The sequence below is a fragment of the Sinocyclocheilus grahami genome, unplaced genomic scaffold (genome assembly GCF_001515645.1).
Source record: "Sinocyclocheilus grahami isolate Dianchi unplaced genomic scaffold, SAMN03320097.WGS_v1.1 scaffold1135.1, whole genome shotgun sequence".
In the NCBI taxonomy this organism is placed as follows: domain Eukaryota; kingdom Metazoa; phylum Chordata; class Actinopteri; order Cypriniformes; family Cyprinidae; genus Sinocyclocheilus; species Sinocyclocheilus grahami.
Window position 1 is genome coordinate 119153 of NW_015506314.1, and position 20864 is coordinate 140016.

At 39.5% G+C, this 20864-nt stretch overlaps 2 protein-coding genes across 2 annotated transcripts in view; one reads left to right on the plus strand and one right to left on the minus strand.

Annotated features, from left to right (window-relative positions):
* Positions 1 to 4686: 4686 nt before the first annotated feature.
* On the plus strand, positions 4687 to 6358 carry LOC107567221 (transcription factor jun-B-like). Its single transcript, XM_016252861.1, has one exon. The coding sequence runs from the start codon at positions 4991 to 4993 to the stop codon at positions 5918 to 5920; it is 930 nt and encodes a 309-aa protein (XP_016108347.1). The 5' UTR covers positions 4687 to 4990; the 3' UTR covers positions 5921 to 6358.
* A 6474-nt stretch (positions 6359 to 12832) lies between these two features.
* Positions 12833 to 20864, minus strand: part of LOC107567222 (riboflavin-binding protein-like) — a 9607-nt gene continuing 1575 nt past the window's right edge. The window contains exons 2-6 of the mRNA XM_016252862.1: positions 20454 to 20633; positions 20213 to 20309; positions 19117 to 19245; positions 18865 to 18961; positions 12833 to 14133 (exon numbers count right to left, since the gene is read on the minus strand). Coding sequence (XP_016108348.1) covers positions 13780 to 14133; positions 18865 to 18961; positions 19117 to 19245; positions 20213 to 20309; positions 20454 to 20610 — 834 coding nt within the window. The 5' untranslated portion in view covers positions 20611 to 20633 and the 3' untranslated portion in view covers positions 12833 to 13779. The remainder of the gene's footprint in view (positions 14134 to 18864; positions 18962 to 19116; positions 19246 to 20212; positions 20310 to 20453; positions 20634 to 20864) is intronic.

A 20864-nucleotide genomic window follows, 5' to 3' on the forward strand; every position in this document is an offset into this window, starting at 1 on the left:
GGTCCAGCACTATGGCGGCACGGGAGTCCCTCTACGGACCCACGAGGACACCAGCGTGCATGCACGGGGAAGAGACCGGTCTCCCGAGGAGAGGCACAATCGGCATTTAAACAGCGGCGGCGATGAGGCTCCATTCGGTTCAGGTGTGCCTCGTCACAGTGTGTTGATATCCAGCCGAAGAGCAATCAACCATAACTTCAGGCGAGCAGGCTCAGAAGTCGGTTTGAACAATCCGGATAAGCGCAAGTAAGTACCATTTTGATTAGCCGTCGTACCTACAATGTTTGTGCACTGTGTAAACAATGAATGATGTATATGCGCGAGAGATCACTTCCGGCGCTTACGTAAACTACGCCAGAGCGCGTACACACCTCATGCACAGGAAGCCGTGCGTGCCCAAAGACAGTTGGACATGGTGGTGTATTAGAGGTAAAAAATGATATAAATACTGTTCGGTTTCTGGCACAAACCGATCGTTTCGTGTGTTGGGACATCAATGTGTCGTCACGAGCCGCAGGGTTTAATTTGGATTTGTCTGTGCATGTTTTTTTTTACTCTCAAAGACTTTGTTACCATTGCCATGCATTATAAGACTGATGGACTCCAACGGTTAAAGTTAAAAATCATCAAATGTGTTCTACTGAAGAAACAAAGTCACCTACATCTTGGATGCCCTGGGGGTAAGCAGATAAACATCAAATTTTCATTCTTGGGTGAACTATCCCTTTAAAACATTAAAAATATACTGAACCCAATTGGATTTTGGTGTTATCTGTTATCTTGACAGGCGTTGTGAGTTTCAATAGTTACATTGAGCAAATTAAAAGTATTGCTGCATATATATTTGGATATTTAGGAAAGGGTATTTAGTGATGAGAGTCTTCTCAAGTGTGTTTTGAACATCATTTTGCATCGGCTCACAAACACACACACACACACATATTATACAGTCTCTCTGTCTCGCTCTCTTACCGTAAATGTGATCTGGCCTCTCTCACACGGAGGATCAGCTTACATTATTTTCACTGGCTCGTATCCATGTCAACCTAAACACACACACACACACACACACATAGACACACATAAACACACACATACGATTGATAGTGGTTATTACTGACTATAATCAACCGTAATAAAATGCATTTCTAAAGTATACAGGAACATATGTTTTTGTGTAAAAATGATGGAAATTAGGGCCAAAGAAGGCTTTTTTTTTTTGGCAGAATGAGATCCACTGCCCTTCATCTGAATAAAACAAACATTCAGCCAGAGAACTGCATGTACCAACCACCCGTGATCCAGGTAAACAACAACAGCACACTGACCTTGGCCTCATAACACACACACACACACACACAGGTTCATCCATCTGTGTGGGATTTTTCATGATGCTTCTGCCACTGCTGTGCCAGCGTCCTCACAGTGCCCCACACACACACACACACACACGCTGCTCACTCCATCAGTGTTACCTTAAAACATCCAACCGCCCCTGCAAAAGTACCACAATTCACGTCAATGTCACAACAGCCTGACAAAGTCACACACTTCTCCAGAAACACACTAAAATTAAACACAGCAACATTGAACTCAGAAATCAGTCTGTGGACTTGGAACGGCTCTTTATAAAGAAATCTGGCTGTTTGACTTTGATTTTCAAAATGCTGTGTGGTTTAACTGCACCACACTGAGCAAAAACACTGCATACTACAATAGAAATGTATATAAAATGTAAAATAATAAATAAAATAATAAAAATATTTTATAAAATGTATAAATAATTTTTAAATGATGTTTTATATCTAATAAAAATGTGTAATATATACATCTTACAAAATGTTATTTTATATTTAACAGAAACATTCATAATATATATATATTTAATAATAATGTTTATTTAATTAATAAATTATTTTTCAATTATTTAAAATATTGATGAATAATATAATTATTAATATTAAATGTTTATTTAATGAATGATTTTAAATTATTTAAAATATTCGTAAATATTATAATTATTATTACTAAATGTTTATTTATATTAATGATCATAAATATTAATAAAAGTTTTTTATAAAATATATAAATACATTTATAAAATAAAATGTAACAAACTGTCATTAATAATATTTATTATCTTAATATTAATCATTTATTACAAGATAATGCTGATAATCCTGTGTGTGATCCTTTTTAACACTCATAAATACTAATAATACATGTATTTTTATAAACATATGAATACATTGTATAAAATGCTATTTTATATTTAACAAAAACCTTTATATTTATTATTTTTAGTAATAAATATTTATTTATATTAAAATTAATGCATTATTATATTTAAACACACTATAAAATGTAATGCTAAATGTAATAATTTATAAAAATAATAATTAAATACATGCAGAATTTCCTTCTGATAAACCTGTGTGTGATCATTTCAAGGTCAGCCGTTGTCTCCAAAGTAAACCAGTCACTCTCTCTGGATCACAGTTGCTTTAATAAAGCAGCTGTATCAGTTTAACCTGATCTCACGAAGCTCTCAGGACAGACGGGACAGGTTACATTGACTCTCGAGCTGCTTTCAGGTGAGTGGAAATGAAGCCTCGCTGAACACACAGCAGCACAGGTGCGGAGCGCGACGTCAGCCGAACGTCTCTGAACTACCTGAGAAGACCAAAACGATCAAATGTCACTCTGATTCACTCTGATTCACTCTGATGCCCTTGCTGTTTAATATGACTTTCCTACATCAAACAAACTCAAAAGGCCTTAAAGCAACTGACTCGGACTCCATTTCTGCCTGTGAACACATGATATTCCCTCAAAGTGAATAGAGTACAAACAACATGCTGCTAAATTTACTGACTGACCTTATTTACATTATTTACATACTCAAGAATCATTAAAGGGGTCATATGATGCGATTTCAAGTTTTCCTTTCTCTTGGGAGTGTTACAAGCTGTTTGTGCATGCTCAAGTAAAATGTATAATTATGGAGCATCATTATATAGCTACATTATCATAGCATTACTATTATATATCTGTAAAGCTCTAGAGCCGCAGTGGCTTGTGAAACAAAGCCTCTAATTTGACTGCAGAAACCTGAATTTTGAGTCTAAATATCCAAACGATGAATAGCCTATTGACCTGGTTTAGGCGTTTAAACTAATTATTGACTATTATTATACTATTAAAAAAGCATTTTCTGTATGTTCATTTCTATTTGGGATTCAGTAGGTGTTATTTTGTCATTGTGTGTGGATTTCTGTGCTGTTCGCTTGTTTAGCAGGTGTTTCTCGTGCCTCTGCGAGGCGGTCCAGATAAAGTGGGCGGGGCGACTCGCGCTCCCTCTGAGAGGAACGCCACGTCACGATGCCCATATTTGGACTGTACACTTCCTACAGGAAGCGGGTGTCTGAGGGTCCCCGACGAGCAGAGCTTTACAGCGGCAGTGAACGTTTGCAGTCCGTCTCTTTTACTAACTTGCACATTCAGCAAGTCGAGAACTAACAGCTAGATTGGGATCTTCAAACCTGTTACGTAATCTGACGTTTTCTAGACACTTTTGTAGACTGAAAAAAATAAACTATCATTTTCATAATAATGTCATTTTATCTGTTCGCTACATCTTGTGTTTATGCTAACTCGTCCGCGCATCAAAATCACATTAGCCCCTAAAACAACAATAAAGAACTTAAAAATACCCCAACAGAAAGTCCAGCTCTAAGCCTACCTGATCAATCCAATGTCAGAGGCCCTTTCTTTTATCAGAAAGGATATCAGACTAGGTATATTAGAATATATTCTCCTAACCCGTGTATTTAACGAGTTCAGCTCTGCACTGGCGCGCGCCTCACCGCGGGTTGTTTACTTGTTTACTGCCCCAGCAGTTCCCGACAGTGACGTCCTGACGCGTGTGACGTAGCGCAGGTGGGCGTGGCCAGCTGTCAGTGCGGGAGCGCTTATAAAAACGAACCGGGATACCGATCCACACGAACAAGCGCGACAGAGCAAATCAAGCGAGCATCGTTCACTTTCACCAGACGGGCTCTTTGAACTACTCGAGAGCGTTTCTTTGCTGCTGTCGCGTTATTCTTTACATCTTCGAGACTCCGGTTCATTCGAGAGGAGCATCAATACAGAGTGGGACGGGACGGGACGCCGTTTTATTGACTGTCATCCTCCTTCGCGCTGTTTCTGAACGCTTTTACACTTGAAATAAAGTGGACGTGGAACTGTCAGCCACATTAGGTGAGAAGCCCATATCTTCGATTTATTCCAGAAGAACTCTATGACTACAAAAATGGAGCAGCCGTTTTATCACGACGACTCGTTTCTGCTGGGTTACGGTCACAGCGACGCGGCACTACACGAATATAAACTCCAGAAACAGAGCATGCACTTAAACCTGACCGAGCCCTATCGGAACCTCAAATCGGATCTGTATCAGACCAGCAGCGCCGATATGGGCTCGCTCAAACTCGCCTCGCCGGAGCTGGAGAGGCTCATCATCCAGAACAGCAACGGGGTTTTGACGACGCCCACCCCGGGTCAGTATCTCTACGGTCGGGGGATCACCGACGAGCAGGAGGGCTTCGCGGAGGGCGTGACGTAGCGCAGGTGGGCGTGGCCAGCTGTCAGTGCGGGAGCGCTTATAAAAACGAACCGGGATACCGATCCACACGAACAAGCGCGACAGAGCAAATCAAGCGAGCATCGTTCACTTTCACCAGACGGGCTCTTTGAACTACTCGAGAGCGTTTCTTTGCTGCTGTCGCGTTATTCTTTACATCTTCGAGACTCCGGTTCATTCGAGAGGAGCATCAATACAGAGTGGAACGGGACGGGACGCCGTTTTATTGACTGTCATCCTCCTTCGCGCTGTTTCTGAACGCTTTTACTCTTGAAATAAAGTGGACGTGGAACTGTCAGCCACATTAGGTGAGAAGCCCATATCTTCGATTTATTCCAGAAGAACTCTATGACTACAAAAATGGAGCAGCCGTTTTATCACGACGACTCGTTTCTGCTGGGTTACGGTCACAGCGACGCGGCACTACACGAATATAAACTCCAGAAACAGAGCATGCACTTAAACCTGACCGAGCCCTATCGGAACCTCAAATCGGATCTGTATCAGACCAGCAGCGCCGATATGGGCTCGCTCAAACTCGCCTCGCCGGAGCTGGAGAGGCTCATCATCCAGAACAGCAACGGGGTTTTGACGACGCCCACCCCGGGTCAGTATCTCTACGGTCGGGGGATCACCGACGAGCAGGAGGGCTTCGCGGAGGGCTTCGTCAAGGCTCTGGATGATCTTCACAAGATGAACCAGATGCCTCCGCCCAACGTGTCGATTGGAGCCGGCGGCGTGACGACGTGCTCGACGACTGCGTCTGTTTTTGGCTCCTCCCTGCAGCCCGAGCCTCCCATTTACACGACGCTGAACGCGTACTGCCCAGCGCCCAGCTACCCGTCCAGCGCCATCAGCTACCTACCGCCGCACGTACAGCAGAGCCAACACCCGGAAAACGCGCAAGCGTTCCAGCACTCCGGCGTCCTCCCGCAGCGCTTCGTGCCTTTGAAAGAGGAGCCCCAGACCGTTCCCGACATGCACAGCAGCGACGGCTCGCCACCCATGTCTCCGATCGACATGGAGAACCAGGAACGCATCAAGGCGGAACGCAAGAAACTCCGGAACCGACAGGCGGCCACAAAATGCCGCCGGCGCAAGCTGGAACGCATCGCGCGGCTGGAGGAGAAAGTGAAGGTGCTCAAGTCCGACAACGCCGGGCTGTCCAGCACAGCCTCCGTCCTGCGGGACCAGGTGGCCCAACTCAAACAGAAGGTCCTGAGGCACATGAACAGCGGCTGTCAGCTGATGTTGACCAGTAAGATGGAAGCGTTTTAAACGCGGCCGGACTTTTACGCAGAAATAACACTGGGAATCGTTTATGTTCTACGACTGAACGGAACTCAAAAGCCCTCAAACGAGGCGGTTTGGACACGTTCTGGGTTCCGAATAAAACGAGCGAACCCGCGAACGGAGCGGGAGAGAACGGACTCTGGGCCCCCAGAGACAGACAGGAGCCAAGCGCGAAGTGGAAAGGCCAGTCGCCGCCTCAGTATCAATAATGTGTGTATTGTCATGATCAGCTGTGTATTTGATCATGTGAACGCTTCTGATATTGTCGTGCAGTTCCTGAACTCATAAGTTATTGTACTACTAGTCAGGTTGATCCTGGCACTATATGTTAATGTCCTGGCACTATATGTCACATGTTTACGATGTATTATTTTTTTTTTTAATGTGTGCGATGTTTATTTAAGTAAAGATTTTGAAATATAACTTCTGAGTGTATGGCTGTTCATTTGTGTTGTTTATATCTCGGTTTCAGGCAGTTATGTAACTCTTATGTTGACCGTTCCTCGAAGTAGTCGCCCATAAAACGTTCTGAAATCACGAACAAAGAGACAGGTTTTAATAAATGTTTATTACGACGTTAATGAGCACTGCTTGTAGAGTAATCAGCTGTTTTCTGGGGGTTGTGAATTGATTAGCCCTCCTGCGTTTAGGCTTCACACAAGGGACTCTAGGCCTCTCCTGCTGACGTCAAGCAGCACTTCCATATATGGTCGTTTTGGGGCCTCGTACGTCACTCCCCGCCCACAGGCCCCGGCGGAGTAGTTTCACCGCTCCAGGGGGCTGGAGAGCAGAGAGGGGCTTTCCGAAGTTGGACAAGACCACTGTGCGCATGTGAGGTGTGTGTGTGTGTGTGTTTCCAAAGAGCTTAGTGGGTTGAACGGTTACAATGATTCTGCTGCTAATGATCGAAAATGATCTTTCAGAATATATCCACAAACCTTTGATATAATAGAATATAAATAATAAATATATATCGTATAATGTGTGTGTGTGTGTGTGTGTGTATATATATATAGTCAAACTAAAAATGATTCAGACAATTATATTTACGGTAGAAAATGTACAAAATATCTTCATGGAACATGATCTTCACTTAATATCCTAATGATTTTTGGCATAATGAAAAATCGATAATTTTGACCCATACAGTGCATTGTTGGTTATTGCTACAAATATAGGCCTACCCGTGCTACTTATGACTGTGTTTGTGGTCCAGGGTCTCTCATACACACACACACACACACACTCACACATATATATACATTCAAACCAAAAATTGTTCAGACACCAGATATAATTTTTGATATCTTTTTACTATTGGGTGCAGGACACTACAGTTCATTTATGTAGGCTAAGTGAGGATAGCAAAATAAAGTGAACTCTGACATATTATACCCAGAAATTCTTCATACAGGAGTATCAGTAAAATTGATAAAAAATATTCAGACACTTTGACCTGAGCATCAATTATCTAATTGTGTACTTAAATTGAACAGCTGACAGCTATTCGCCCTAATTCATTACATACCTTTCTATCAAAGTTATCTGACATTATCAAGCTGAATTTGTTCTGACACAGTTTAACTCTGAGTTCTTGTCATATTTTATTACCATTTTCTAAACTATAGCAAATAAACTGATAATGTAATAAATGTTGAAGGTGTCTGAATAAATTTTGGTTTGACTGTATGTATATAATATATATATATATATATATATATATAATCTAATTCAAGATATTACTGTGTGGTTTGGTGCTTTGGGTGTCTTCAGGAGATGAATTCATCTTTTGGGAAGTGACTGTGACCTCTGGAATGACTGGACCGGAGGCGCGCATGATATTTATAAAGAGAACACGCCTGTTGCTGAAATGAAGAGCATTAGCATGAAAATATGCGACCCTGAGCTGAACATTCTGAATTAACTACCTCAATAGCAGATCTAACCTCCTGAGACCCTGTGACCTCATATGAGGACATTATATGTTGGTGTATTTCTCTGAGACTATACATGCCACAGTTTGAAGTCTGGATGTCCTGTACAGAGCACATCCAGGGCTTTTCAGAGATACTAAATGTTTGGATGTTTCACTATGACCACTCCCTCTACTTGGTCTTCAAATATGTCTGATATTAATTTAGTGACACTCTTAAGGAAATATGATAATATTTTGTAATTATCATTTAAATCTGTCTAATTTTTAAACTGTCTGTCATAAATCAACATCTCAGGAAAATGTTATGGGGTTTCAAATCAAAATATGACTTTCTGTTACGAAACAGGACGCTGATTTCATACATGTCCTCATATGAGGACACTGGGACTAAAAGCATGTTTATTAGCATTTTGGGAGACATAACAAATGAATAAGGAAAGAAATTATGTTTCAATATTCTATGAAATATTATATATTATTATGAACATCTTGTCAAATATTACTCCCATTATTACACTTCTTTTTTCATTACATGTTGCCCCAAAAACACATTAATATGCAAATGAGATTTAGTTTATAGATACATTATATATAATGAGAAAACCTGTTTATGGCCATTTTACACACATTTTGCATGAAGAAAAATGGTATAGCAAATCATTCTGTTATAACCAATCTGTTTTGGTAAAAAAATCCTGAAAACTAAAAATGTATTGGTGATTTAAAAAATCAATTGTTTTTGCCTATGCAGGTTCAATCATGTCTTTTTATTTTATTATTATTATTTTTTTTAATTGAGTCCCGATTTCCTCTACCTAGGACATAGCATAACTAATGAACGAAATGTCTTTTTTTTTTTTTTTTTACAATTTTATTTTTATTTTTTTTACTTTTTTTTAATGCTCTAAACAATGTAAAGACATGAAAAAAAACTATTTTTTCCCTAAAAATCTTTCTCGGGTCTTAAGAGGCTAAAATAATATGTTTTAGTACGTACTGTGATAGTTTTAGAAATGTTATGATCATAAAAAAATCATCTACTAGCATCAACGGGTCCTAACTACGCCAAAAACCGAAGCAGGCTCTGAAACGTGTGGGACGTTTGTTTTTGTGCAGCTCGCTGGAAAATGGGAGCGGGGTTTTTTTTCACGGTGAGAAAAGCCCACTCGGGTCCACCTGTCACTGGCGTCAGCGATGTCCCCCACCTGCGTGTTTTTCTGCTCGTTCTCGACTCGAGCTGGAATCAGAGCGAGCCACTTCAAAGCGCTGGAAGCAGGCAGGCGCATGCGCACAAGCGCTCGGCTTGTTGTGGAGATTTTAAAGGTGCAGCTCACCGTTAATCGTTTCATCTGACGCATCAACAGCTCTTGAGTTTCATAAGTGCTTCTTATGGAACATTACCACCTCCTCTCTCATTTAAATGGACTTGTTCCGTTCTAATGTTTGCTGACGTTTACACGAGGTTCAGCAAATAACCCAGTTTATCCACTTATGCAAGCGGAATAAGTTATTTTCGCCAAATGTACGACACTTGGCAGCTTTAGGTAGTAAATAACTATCAGAATGACAATGGGCAGTAAACGGTAAAACTATTTGCATTACAAACCAGTGTGTTTACGATAATAAAATAATATCTCAATTACCAGTTTGCAATATAATGGACGGTTCTTTACACTAAATTACTTGAAGAGACTGGAACAACCTTTTCAGTTTACAACCCTTATGAAACCCTACACTCTAAAAAATGCTGGGTTAAAACGGGACAAACCCAGCTATTGGGTTGTTTTGACCCAGCGGTTGGGTTCAAAACATCCCAACCGCTGGGTCAAAACGACCCAAAAGCTGGGTCAAAACGACCCAATAGCTGGGTCAAAACGACCCAATAGCTGGGTCAAAACGACCCAATAGCTGGGTCAAAACGACCCAATAGCTGGGTCAAAACGACCCAATAGCTGGGTCAAAACGACCCAATAGCTGGGTCAAAACGACCCAATAGCTGGGTCAAAACGACCCAATAGCTGGGTCAAAACGACCCAATAGCTGGGTCAAAACGACCCAATAGCTGGGTCAAAACGACCCAATAGCTGGGTCAAAACGACCCAATAGCTGGGTCAAAACGACCCAATAGCTGGGTCAAAACGACCCAATAGCTGGGTCAAAACGACCCAATAGCTGGGTCAAAACGACCCAATAGCTGGGTCAAAACGACCCAATAGCTGGGTCAAAACGACCCAATAGCTGGGTCAAAACGACCCAATAGCTGGGTCAAAACGACCCAATAGCTGGGTCAAAACGACCCAATAGCTGGGTCAAAACGACCCAATAGCTGGGTCAAAACGACCCAATAGCTGGGTCAAAACGACCCAATAGCTGGGTCAAAACGACCCAATAGCTGGGTCAAAACGACCCAATAGCTGGGTCAAAACGACCCAATAGCTGGGTCAAAACGACCCAATAGCTGGGTCAAAACGACCCAATAGCTGGGTCAAAACGACCCAATAGCTGGGTCAAAACGACCCAAAAGCTGGGTCAAAACGACCCAATAGCTGGGTTTGTCCCTTTTTAACCCAGCGCTGGGTTATATTTAACCCAGCATTTTTTAGAGTGTCGTTTTATTATAGTAAAAGTGTGGGCCTAGTAACCATATTTTTTTTGTTTGTTTGTTTTTTTATACATTTTTTATATTACGCTATTTATTACCATTTGTTTAACCACAGTTTTACAACAAATGCCATGGTTAAACTATGGTTAGTCTAGAATTTGTATAAGGGAAATGGCCGCTGCTCTTACCTTAATAATAAGAATAATAGGCTCGATTTTTTGAGTAGCTTATGTGATTCTTTAAATTTGAGAAAGTTATAGATTCTTCAGTTCAGTGTTTTGACTTCACCAGTATACGAGTTCCTAAAGACCTTTAAAAGACTCTCTTATGGCAGTTTATTTTGAACTATTTATTTTTGTATGAGTTAACCTGAAACTGTTTCTTTTTTCACATTGAAGGTGAGTTGAGTTATTCTGGTTTTACGTTTCTCTCTCGTTTCCCTTTCTCAGTTTAATTGACACGAGAAAGGTTCACAGGCCTGTAAAAGTGCAGCGCTCATGAATGAGTCAAAGCTCATTCAGCAAAGTTTCACAACAGAACCTGTGTGTGCTATTTTTATCCTGCCTTTGTGATGAGCCTGAAAGTTTCAGAGCCTGATGGAACATTTATTCTTCTTACTTCCTCTATTCTACATGTAGTGGACAAGAGAAGCTTTTTAACACCTGACAGACTGTCAGAATGAGTGTCTCATGCGCACACACACACACACAGCAGAAACATCAATGACTGATGACGACAAAATGTGGGCTCACTCCTCCATCACACAGTTTTAGCACATTTCATCTCTCTTTCTCTCCCACTCACACACTGTAAATCTCTCCTGTGATCTCATGAATATTCCCTCTTGTCCCTTCCAAAACCGATAGATGAACACTGAGGCTCAAATTGTGACACTTTCCGTCAAACACCCACCGACACGGCTGCTTCAGATCAACCCGGCTGTTACATCATGCTCTCCAGTATCTGCTCAGACTCTCATCGATGCCTCAGATCCGTTTGTTGAACTAATCTGTGGGTCAAAGCAGGGGTCAGATAGAAGCATTTGATGAAAATGAATATTAAATAAATCCTACAACAGTTAAATGTGGTCCAGCAATTAGACAATCAGTGTTTCAAGAAAGATACAATTTCCTGTTAAAGCCTGATTCTGCTTTAGGCCTGTATAGCTATAATAAAATATTAATACTACGGCTCAATCACAGCTGTGGTGATATTCAGTACACATGATTATTTTTTTAATTTGCCAAAAGGTATTACCATGATTTAAATGTTACATATTGTTTATTTTTATAATCATTGCACCTGACCTGCAGTCTTTTACTGATTTTACATCTTGATTAATGAGTCGACATCAGTGTTGTTAATGTTAACTAAAGCTAAAATAATTAGAAATCAATTCAGTAACTTCAAGGTCAAACCTCTTAACTCATCATGGCTTCAGCATACATTTTTTTTTTTTTTTTTTTAATTATTCACTTTAAGATTGTTTTATATCGCCATCTAGTGGTACAAGTGCCATACACGTTAAACATGACCTTGAAGAAATGAGGCTAATGGTGTTTACCGGAGAATAAATCATGATTCTGCTTCTCATTACACAGTGATAGGAGACTAAATAAGCAGGGCGACAGTATGTACTACATACTTTTCTACAAATAGGCCTACATTTATGTATTAAAGGTATTATGGGTACTGTTTTAATGTCATGCTGATTAGATATAGCCTAATTTAAGTTCAATAATTTATTGTAAATTTGGCGGTATAAACACCAAATGATAAGACTTCATTACACTGCTTTAAAAAGAACAAACAAGTAAAAGAACAAATTCCAATTATATTTATTTATGAATTAGAGACATGTAAGATCAGAATAGAAACGCATTTGTTTACTTACTGCAGCCACAGAATAGCAGCACATCAGATCGCTCACAGTGGCGCACAGTCATTTACATAGGCCTACAAACAAAACATGTCCTCGCGCAACCCGCCAAAACAGTCAACTAGGCCTACACTCGTTCTACAGTCAAACACATTTCACAGTATTCTCTCGTTTGTTTTCTTTTCTTTACAGCATTATTTTTATGTAGCCTATAACAGTATGTTTTCACTAACAAAGTCATTACGCAAAAAATTAACACAACGTACCGACATCACACTCTGTGTAATAGATGATTACAGATTATGAGATAGTAGAACAGATTATCATGAAATATCACAGTTATAGAAACAATTGACAACAGCAACATTTAAGTTTAAAGCGAGCCAAAAAAGTACCATAATAATGTTATGTGCTTTCATGTAATTACACTGAATAAACAGTTGAAACCCATTTTATTGACTTAATGTGACGCAATTCCAAGTGAAACAGAATATTCGGTAACACGTTACGATAAACTCCTTGTTGGCATTATTTATACATTGAAATGTGTGAACATTAGCAAAATATTGTTACACAAAAAACATCCATTATCCATTATAGCAGTATATGAAGCGCAAAGAAGTCATTTTCAAAGCAAGAATCTTTCTATTAGTCTTGCCAGGGTTGCCAGGTCTGCAGAACAAAACCTGCCCAATTGCTGCTCAAAACTCCAATCACGGCCAAAACTGGAACGCGTTCGGTCTAATCGCGAAACTGGCTATCAAAATCGATCTAAAACACAACCCATGAGAACGGTTGAAAAAAACAGCGGGAAAACCGCGGACTTGGCAACACTAGTAAGCGCGGGAACAAATTGAACTCGGTGCGAAATCTGTGTGGGACAGTCTTGCCCTCACTTGACTTTCCTAATCTTGTGGATTCCATGTTTAATTTATCTTGTTACTTAATTTATTTGTAGTTGTTAGCCATTTCTTGTTAGCCATTTTCTAGTATGAACTAACACACAATATTTTTATTACAGCATTTATCAATGTTATTATTCATGTCGGTTCACAGAGCATTAATGTTAGCAGATACTTTTGATTTCAAAACTAATGTTTAAATTAACATTAATTTAAATTAGCAAATGCTGTAGAAGTATTATCGTTCATTCGTGTTTATTAGTGTAGTAAGCTAATGTTAACAATGGAAATCTTATTGTAAAGTGTTGTTCAGACCTAAATTCAACTTTTGATGTTACCTTAAACAGGTTAAAATAAGCAGAATTTTATGTTACAGAAGTAGCTTTAGTCTACACAGGATTGTTTTGTTGACTGTGTTAAATAGACAATACTGTAGAAACCTCACTGCATTAGTTTACTGTAAACTCAACTGATAAGATAAAATACTCAATAACAAACATTCGTCAGATCTAGAACACAGCTCTCCTAGAATCCGCTTCCGCTGCCCTCCATGTCGCTGGCGAGTATGGAGCGCTTGCGCAGTACGGCGTTGGCGCTGCTCCTCCGAGCCTGTGGCGGTACTGTGGCGCTGCGCGTCTGACGCCCTGCGGGAGGGCAGGGGGCTCTGTACTGAGGCAGGCCACTCTTGGTGGTGTCCAGTTCTTCAGGGTCTCCTTCCTGAACCCTCAGAGCGGCGATCACCTCTCGATCAGATGGGCTGAGGGTCAGACAGCCGCAGCTATGGCCTTCAACACCATCTTCCTCCCCGGGGTCGTCTTCAACTGTCATAAAAGCGTCTCCCCAAAGACTCTCGCAGAGGTCTCGGCCATGCTGGTACATCTGACCAACAAACACAGATACATGTGAGAGCACAATTCTTTTCAAAATGTAGATCCAACCTGACAGTAGAAGACAGTTCACACTAATGCTGCTATAGTGGCCTCTTGTGGCAATGCTAAGAATGCAGAGCGTAATTGATTTCTATTAAAGGGGTCATATGATGCGATTTAAATTTGCCCTTTCTCTTTGGAGTGTTACAAGCTCTTGGTGCATAAAGAAGATCTGTAAAGTTGCAAAGACTAAAGTCTCAAATCCAAAGAGATATTCTTTATAAAAGTTAAGAGTCAGCCACGCCTACCTAAAACTGCTCGTTCTAACACGCCCCCACATACCTATGTCACGATGTGGGAAGATTTGCATAATGCCACCCAAATGTTCACGCAAAGAAAGAAGGTGTAACTTTTATTCTCGCTGTAGTATTGTTGCCGCCGCCGCCATGTCTGAAGGCGCTGTGTGTTTCGTTGTGAAAGCAAAACTACTTTGGTTGGCCTTCCAAAAGAGGACAATATCTGCTTCGTCATGCCTGGAGCTGATCCGTGCTGGTCGCTGAGGAAATACATCAACTTCTCGCTGTGGATCGCTGGATCGGCTTTCACCGTGGACGAAGCGGAGTTCAGCCCGGGGTCGTCACATGTGGTTGCCGCAGGCATCACAAAATGGTAAGGGACGTAACATTTCCGTCACACGCTTGAGGTATTCGGCCAATCACAACGCACCTCGCTTTTCAGACAGATGAGCTTTGTAAAAATCGACGCATTTCAGAAAGGCGGAGCATAGAGGAGAAACAATAATGTACAGTATGTGGAAAATAATGTGTTTTTTTAACCTTAAACCGCATAAACACATTTCATTACACCAAATAATGTTCTTTTTAGCAACATCATATGACCCCTTTAAGCATTCTGATGACATAAAATGAAAAAGAAAAGAATAAGACAAAAAATGCAATAAATATACCTAAACTATAGAATAATAAACAAAGTCAAGTTGAATGGTTCTTCAGATTGCTAAAGACTGTGTTCGTTTATCTCATTTAAATGTAAAATATGATTATATCAGCCAGTGTTCACCTTTAGTTACTAAAAATTTTAACTTTTCCATTAGTTGAAATACAAATACAAAAAAATATAACATTAGATGAAAAACGTAAAAATGCTGCCATTTTCAACTAAATGAATTGAGTTTGTTGATTTACTAAAATTACTCAAACAAACTGAAATAAAATAGAAGCTAAATATATATACAGTGGTGTGAAAAGGTTTTTGCCCCATTTTACAATCATTAATTTTACATTAAACACTGCAGCAATGCTTTTTCAACGTTCAAACAGCAAACAACATTATCTCAACACATCTCAGTGTTGAAACTGTCTGTATGAGAGGCCGGTCACACTGATTCACACTCTCTCTCTTTTCACATGTTCAGCATGTCAGCGGTGAGAAAGAGTGACATGAACTGACACCTTCACTCCGTGTGTGTGTGTGTGTGGTTCCAGCTGTGTCCAGGCCTGGAGACACCGCGTCTCTTCACACACTCTCTCCCGAGCGCTCCTCTCCTCAGTGATGTTTACATCGCTAATACTAGTGCTCATCCAGTCCTGGGTAGTAACTGAATACATGTAATTTGGATTATGTAATCAGATTCCAAAAATTACTTGTAAAAATACTTGTAATTAGAGTATGTTACATTTTAAATGCTCATAATCAAATTACTGTTACTTTTTATGGATTACATGATTACATATTATACACACAATAGCAGTAAATAATTAATAATTTACTGATTTATTGATTCTCCCTAATTCTTAATCTTTCTCTTCTAAATTTTCGTTTCTAAAAATCCTACTGTGTGTCATACCTTTGACTATATTAACAAATATTGTGTAAATAAATTTGCTTTTGAATTTGAGGGAAAATAGCACATTATACATTCACGTGTTTATAGTTCTCTGAGGTCGGTTAATGGTCACACGGAGATGCAGGTAACAGATCAAATATTCCTATTTTTAGTGTTCACGTGGTTAAATTATATTTATTTAACATTGTTATGATTTAATGAATTATTAGCTTTTTATCAACTCACAAACCCACTGCAGTTCTTATATTAAGCCCAGTTTGGGAAAGCTTGGTGTAATGTAATGTTTAATACATTTTATGATACTGACATTAAAAAAATATATATTTTATTTATTTTTTATATCAATATTGCACTTTATTGGTAAGTTTAAAACAGGTTTGATAAAGAGTAATCTAAAAGTAACCTAAAAAGTAGCCAGATTACATTACCTAAAATGAGTAACCTCGATTACGCTACTAACTACAGTTATCATCATGTAATCTGTAATCAGTAACATACTACAATTTGTAAGTAATCCACCCAGCTCTGTGCTCATCAGACCTCAAGCACGCATTGTTAAACTTCAGTCTGACCATCATTCTGCAGCATTTGTGCCCCGGACATAAATAATTCCTTAGAAGCTACGCAACACCCTCACAACCACCCACGCCCTAGCAACACATAGCAAAGCACCTAAACTCTTCTGAACACCTTAGCAACTATATAACAACATCCTGGCAAACATGTACAACATTCTAGTAATACAGCAATGTGGCAAAAATTCATCAGAACACTTTATCAACACACTAAAAAAAACATTTTACTGCATAGCAACACTCTGGCAACCATCCACAAAACTCTAGGAACACAATGTGCCAAAAAATACTCAGAAAAATACTCATTATCAACACACTCTCTCACTCTCTCAATTCAAAACACCTTAGCAACTGCATAGCAACACCCTGGTAACCACCCACAACACCTTAGCAATGGCATAGTAGCACTCTTGTAATCTCCAAACAACACCCTAGCAACACGGCAAAATTTGCCAAAACAACTTAAAATACCCAATTAACTGCTAATCAACACATTCAAAACACCTTAGCAACCACTTATCAACACACTCAAAACAATGCAAAGCACCTTATTAACCCCTTATCATCACACTCAAAACAATTCAAAATGCCTTAGCAACAACTTATCAACACACTCAAAACACCTTAGCAACCACTTATCAACACACTCAAAACAATTCAAAACGCCTTAGCAACAACTTATCAACACACTCAAAACACCTTGGCAACCACTTATCAACTCACTCAAAACCATCCAAAGCACCTTATTAACCACTTAACACACTAAAAACAATTCATAATGTATACAACACCTTAACAACTGCATATCAACATCCTAGTAGCCTCCCACAACACTCTTGCAAAACAGTAAAATGTCAAAAACTACTCAAAACACCTTATCAACACACTGTAAATATTTCAAAACACAAGTAACTTATGTTTGTAATTGTAAGTCGCCCCAATTGTAAGTCGCTTTGGATAAAAGCGTCTGCAAAATGACTAAATGTAAATGTAAGTAACTGCATAACAGCATGCTGGTGACCACCCACAACACCCTAGCAACTGTATAGCAACACCATTGCACCTGCAACACAGCAAAGTGCCAAAAAACTACTCAAAACACCTTAGCAACAACTTGGCACCTCACACCCACAACAACCTTGCAATATGACACAATGTGTTAAAAAATCCTTATAACACCTTAGCAACCTCTTGTCAACAATCAAAACACTTAGCAACACATTGACAACCACCCACAACACCCTAGCAATAGCAATGTGATAAAAACTCCTCAGTTTTTATCAACAATCAGAACACCTTAGCAACTGCTAAGCAACAACCAAGCAACCACACACAACACCCTGGCAACACAGCAGTGTGGCTAAAACACATCAAAACACCTTAGCAACCACTTATCAACAACCAGAACACCTTAGCAACTACTTAGCAACATTCAGAACACCTGGCAACATCTAACACATAGCAATTTGTCAAAAATTACTCAGAACACCTTAGCAACCACTTATCAACAATCAGAACACCTTAGCAACTACTTCTCAACATCGGGCAAACACCTAACACACAGCAAAGTGCCAAAAAATAAAACTACTCAGAACACCACCTTAGTGACCACTTAGCTATGGTGACCATACGTGCCATTTTCCCAGGACGCATCCTGGCCAGGATTTGTTTTGGCTTTGTTTTCCTGTTTTCATGCTTGCTGAAGGTAATGATCGAAAAGTAGTTTGACCAATAACATGCAGGCATTGTACATAATGGACCAATCAGGGCGTGTGAGAAGGTGGGATCTACAGTCAAAGCGATGCAATTACGCGTACATATTAGGTGTGTTCGACTTAAAAGCAGACCAATCAGTGTTTGACATCAAAGTACCTCGAGAGCGTTTCGAAAGCATAACCGTCTGTATGGTACTTTGATGTCATACACCGATCGGTCTGCACACGCAAACAAAGCCAAAACCTAGATATTTTAGGCAATATAGAAATCCTGGCCAGGACGCATCCTGGGAAAATGGCACGTATGGTCACCCTACACTTAGCAACACACTCAAAATATATATATAAAAATAAACCTTTTGCAACTGCATAGCAACACTCTGGCAACCACCCACAACACCCTAATCATACAGCAATGTGGCAAATACTCCTCAGAACACCTTTGCAATTGTATAGCAACACCCTGGCAACACCACTGTAGCAATGGGGTTTGCACAGATGAATATCACTCACATTTTCTTTATACTGTGAAGCTCCAGTAGTTTGTGTGGTTAAGCTATATCATGTTTGGTATGGCATGTTACCTGTTGGTATGGCACACAGCCACCGCTGCAGTTCTGTCCGCGTGGGTCAGTGGTCCAGTCCCGATCACATGTCATGTCCATTTTACAGGCCTCGTACCTGCAACAGTGACTCACATCATCAGAGTCGTCTACATTACCAACAGCTAAACTGGCAATTGATGAAGAACATTTTGATGCATTCAGCTCATTACTGTCAATCAAAGCTGGTATCAAACAAGCTTATGACCACAAAATGAGTGGGCGTGGCCTCACCAATCTCTGCAGAAGCTGTGACACAGAGGCACTGCCTTCAGGGAGGAGTCACGATGTGGGTGTGGCCAGCGAGCAGCATCAGGAGAACAGCGGTAAAAACAGACGACGCGCTTCAGGAAGGACTCACAGCTACAGAGAGAGAGAAAGAATGGCAAACAACACATTAAAACAAGAGTTCAGCTCATGTTGTCATATAGTGGACTTCTGAAAGTTGACAGAATTAACTTTTTAGCGGATATTTATAAATTCAATATTCTCAGTCTTTGTTGATACAATACAAACGCCTTCAGGAGAACAATAATGAGTATTTATACAAAACTTCACATAAGCAAAAACCAGACCCAAACGTAAGCAAAAACCAACCAACAAATAAATTAATAAACAAACATGGAAAAAATTGCCAACTGATATACAGGTGCATCTCAATAAATTAGAATGTCGATGCACCTGTACTAATAAACATACATTATAATAAATAAATAAACATGATTTGAAAATAAAGACATGAAATAAAAATAATGTTATCATAAAAATAACCAAATAACTAAAAATGAAAAAAATCAATCAATCAATAAATAAAGAAACATGGATTTAAAAAATAATAACTAAATATATTAATAAACACACATTAAAATAATAAATAAACAAACAAACATGGATTGAAAATAAATAGACATGAAAAAATAGCCAAATAACTAAATATAAAAAATAAAAATCAATCAATAAATTAGCAAACAAATTAAAAATAACAAAAATGGATTAAATAACTAAAATAACTACCTGAATATATAAATAAAGATTCATGTAAACAAACAAACAAGCTTACTTATTGTTTTAATAGGAAATAGTCAACACGAGAAAGAAAATTCTGTCTGTTAAATTATTTCATGAACTGTTTAAATCACCCTTTATAATAATAAATACAAACTTTGTTTTATTCAAGACAAATATGATATAAATGAAATAAAGCTGCTGTTAAAGTGACCAACAGTGGTATTTTAATCAATAATATTGTGATCGAATCAATCAATTTCCATACTTTGTTTAGGATTTATACCTCAGTATACATAATGAATCATAATCGGCAGGTGCTTACAGAGGGCTGAGGACACCACACTTATCCCAGTGAGAGCTGTCCACGCCGGACACAGAGCCGGACAGATCCTGGACATCCTTCTCTGAACAACACGAGTCTGGACAGAGACACAAGCATTCACAAACTGGGACAAAACTACAATCCATGGAGGACCAATTCTACTGGGCTGTTTTAAAATGTGACTCTAAATGAACTGGTCTTGACTGTGTGTTTGTAAGGTGACTGTGAAGTGTGCACACACTCTCCATGTAGAGCGAACACTGCTTGAGATGAGGCTCTGGGCTGGGCGTGGCTTTGTGCCTCCCGTCCCCCAGACACGCCCCCTCGTGACTCATCACAGCGGCGGCCAATAGACTCGTAAGGTGGGCGAGGCCGAGCAGAACTTTGAACACGCCCATTTTCACCTGCGTTTATCTTTCAGCTGCGAGAAATAATCCAGGAGGAGAAACACTTGAACTTCCATCAACAGACGTTATGATGCTATATAACACTTCAGAACATGTACATTCACAGCATGAAACTTTGATTTATATTTGCATTTATATTCTGCTTCATAATGACTTACTCATGAAACTGACTATACAACTGAATTTAAGTAAACAGATGAGTTAAACATGGAGAGCTGAGGTTATTTGATGTATATATATATATA

Excerpts from the sequence above, each read along its gene's own strand:
- LOC107567221 (XM_016252861.1), top strand. The coding sequence starts at position 4,991 with ATGACTACAAAAATGGAGCAGCCGTTTTATCACGACGACTCGTTTCTG.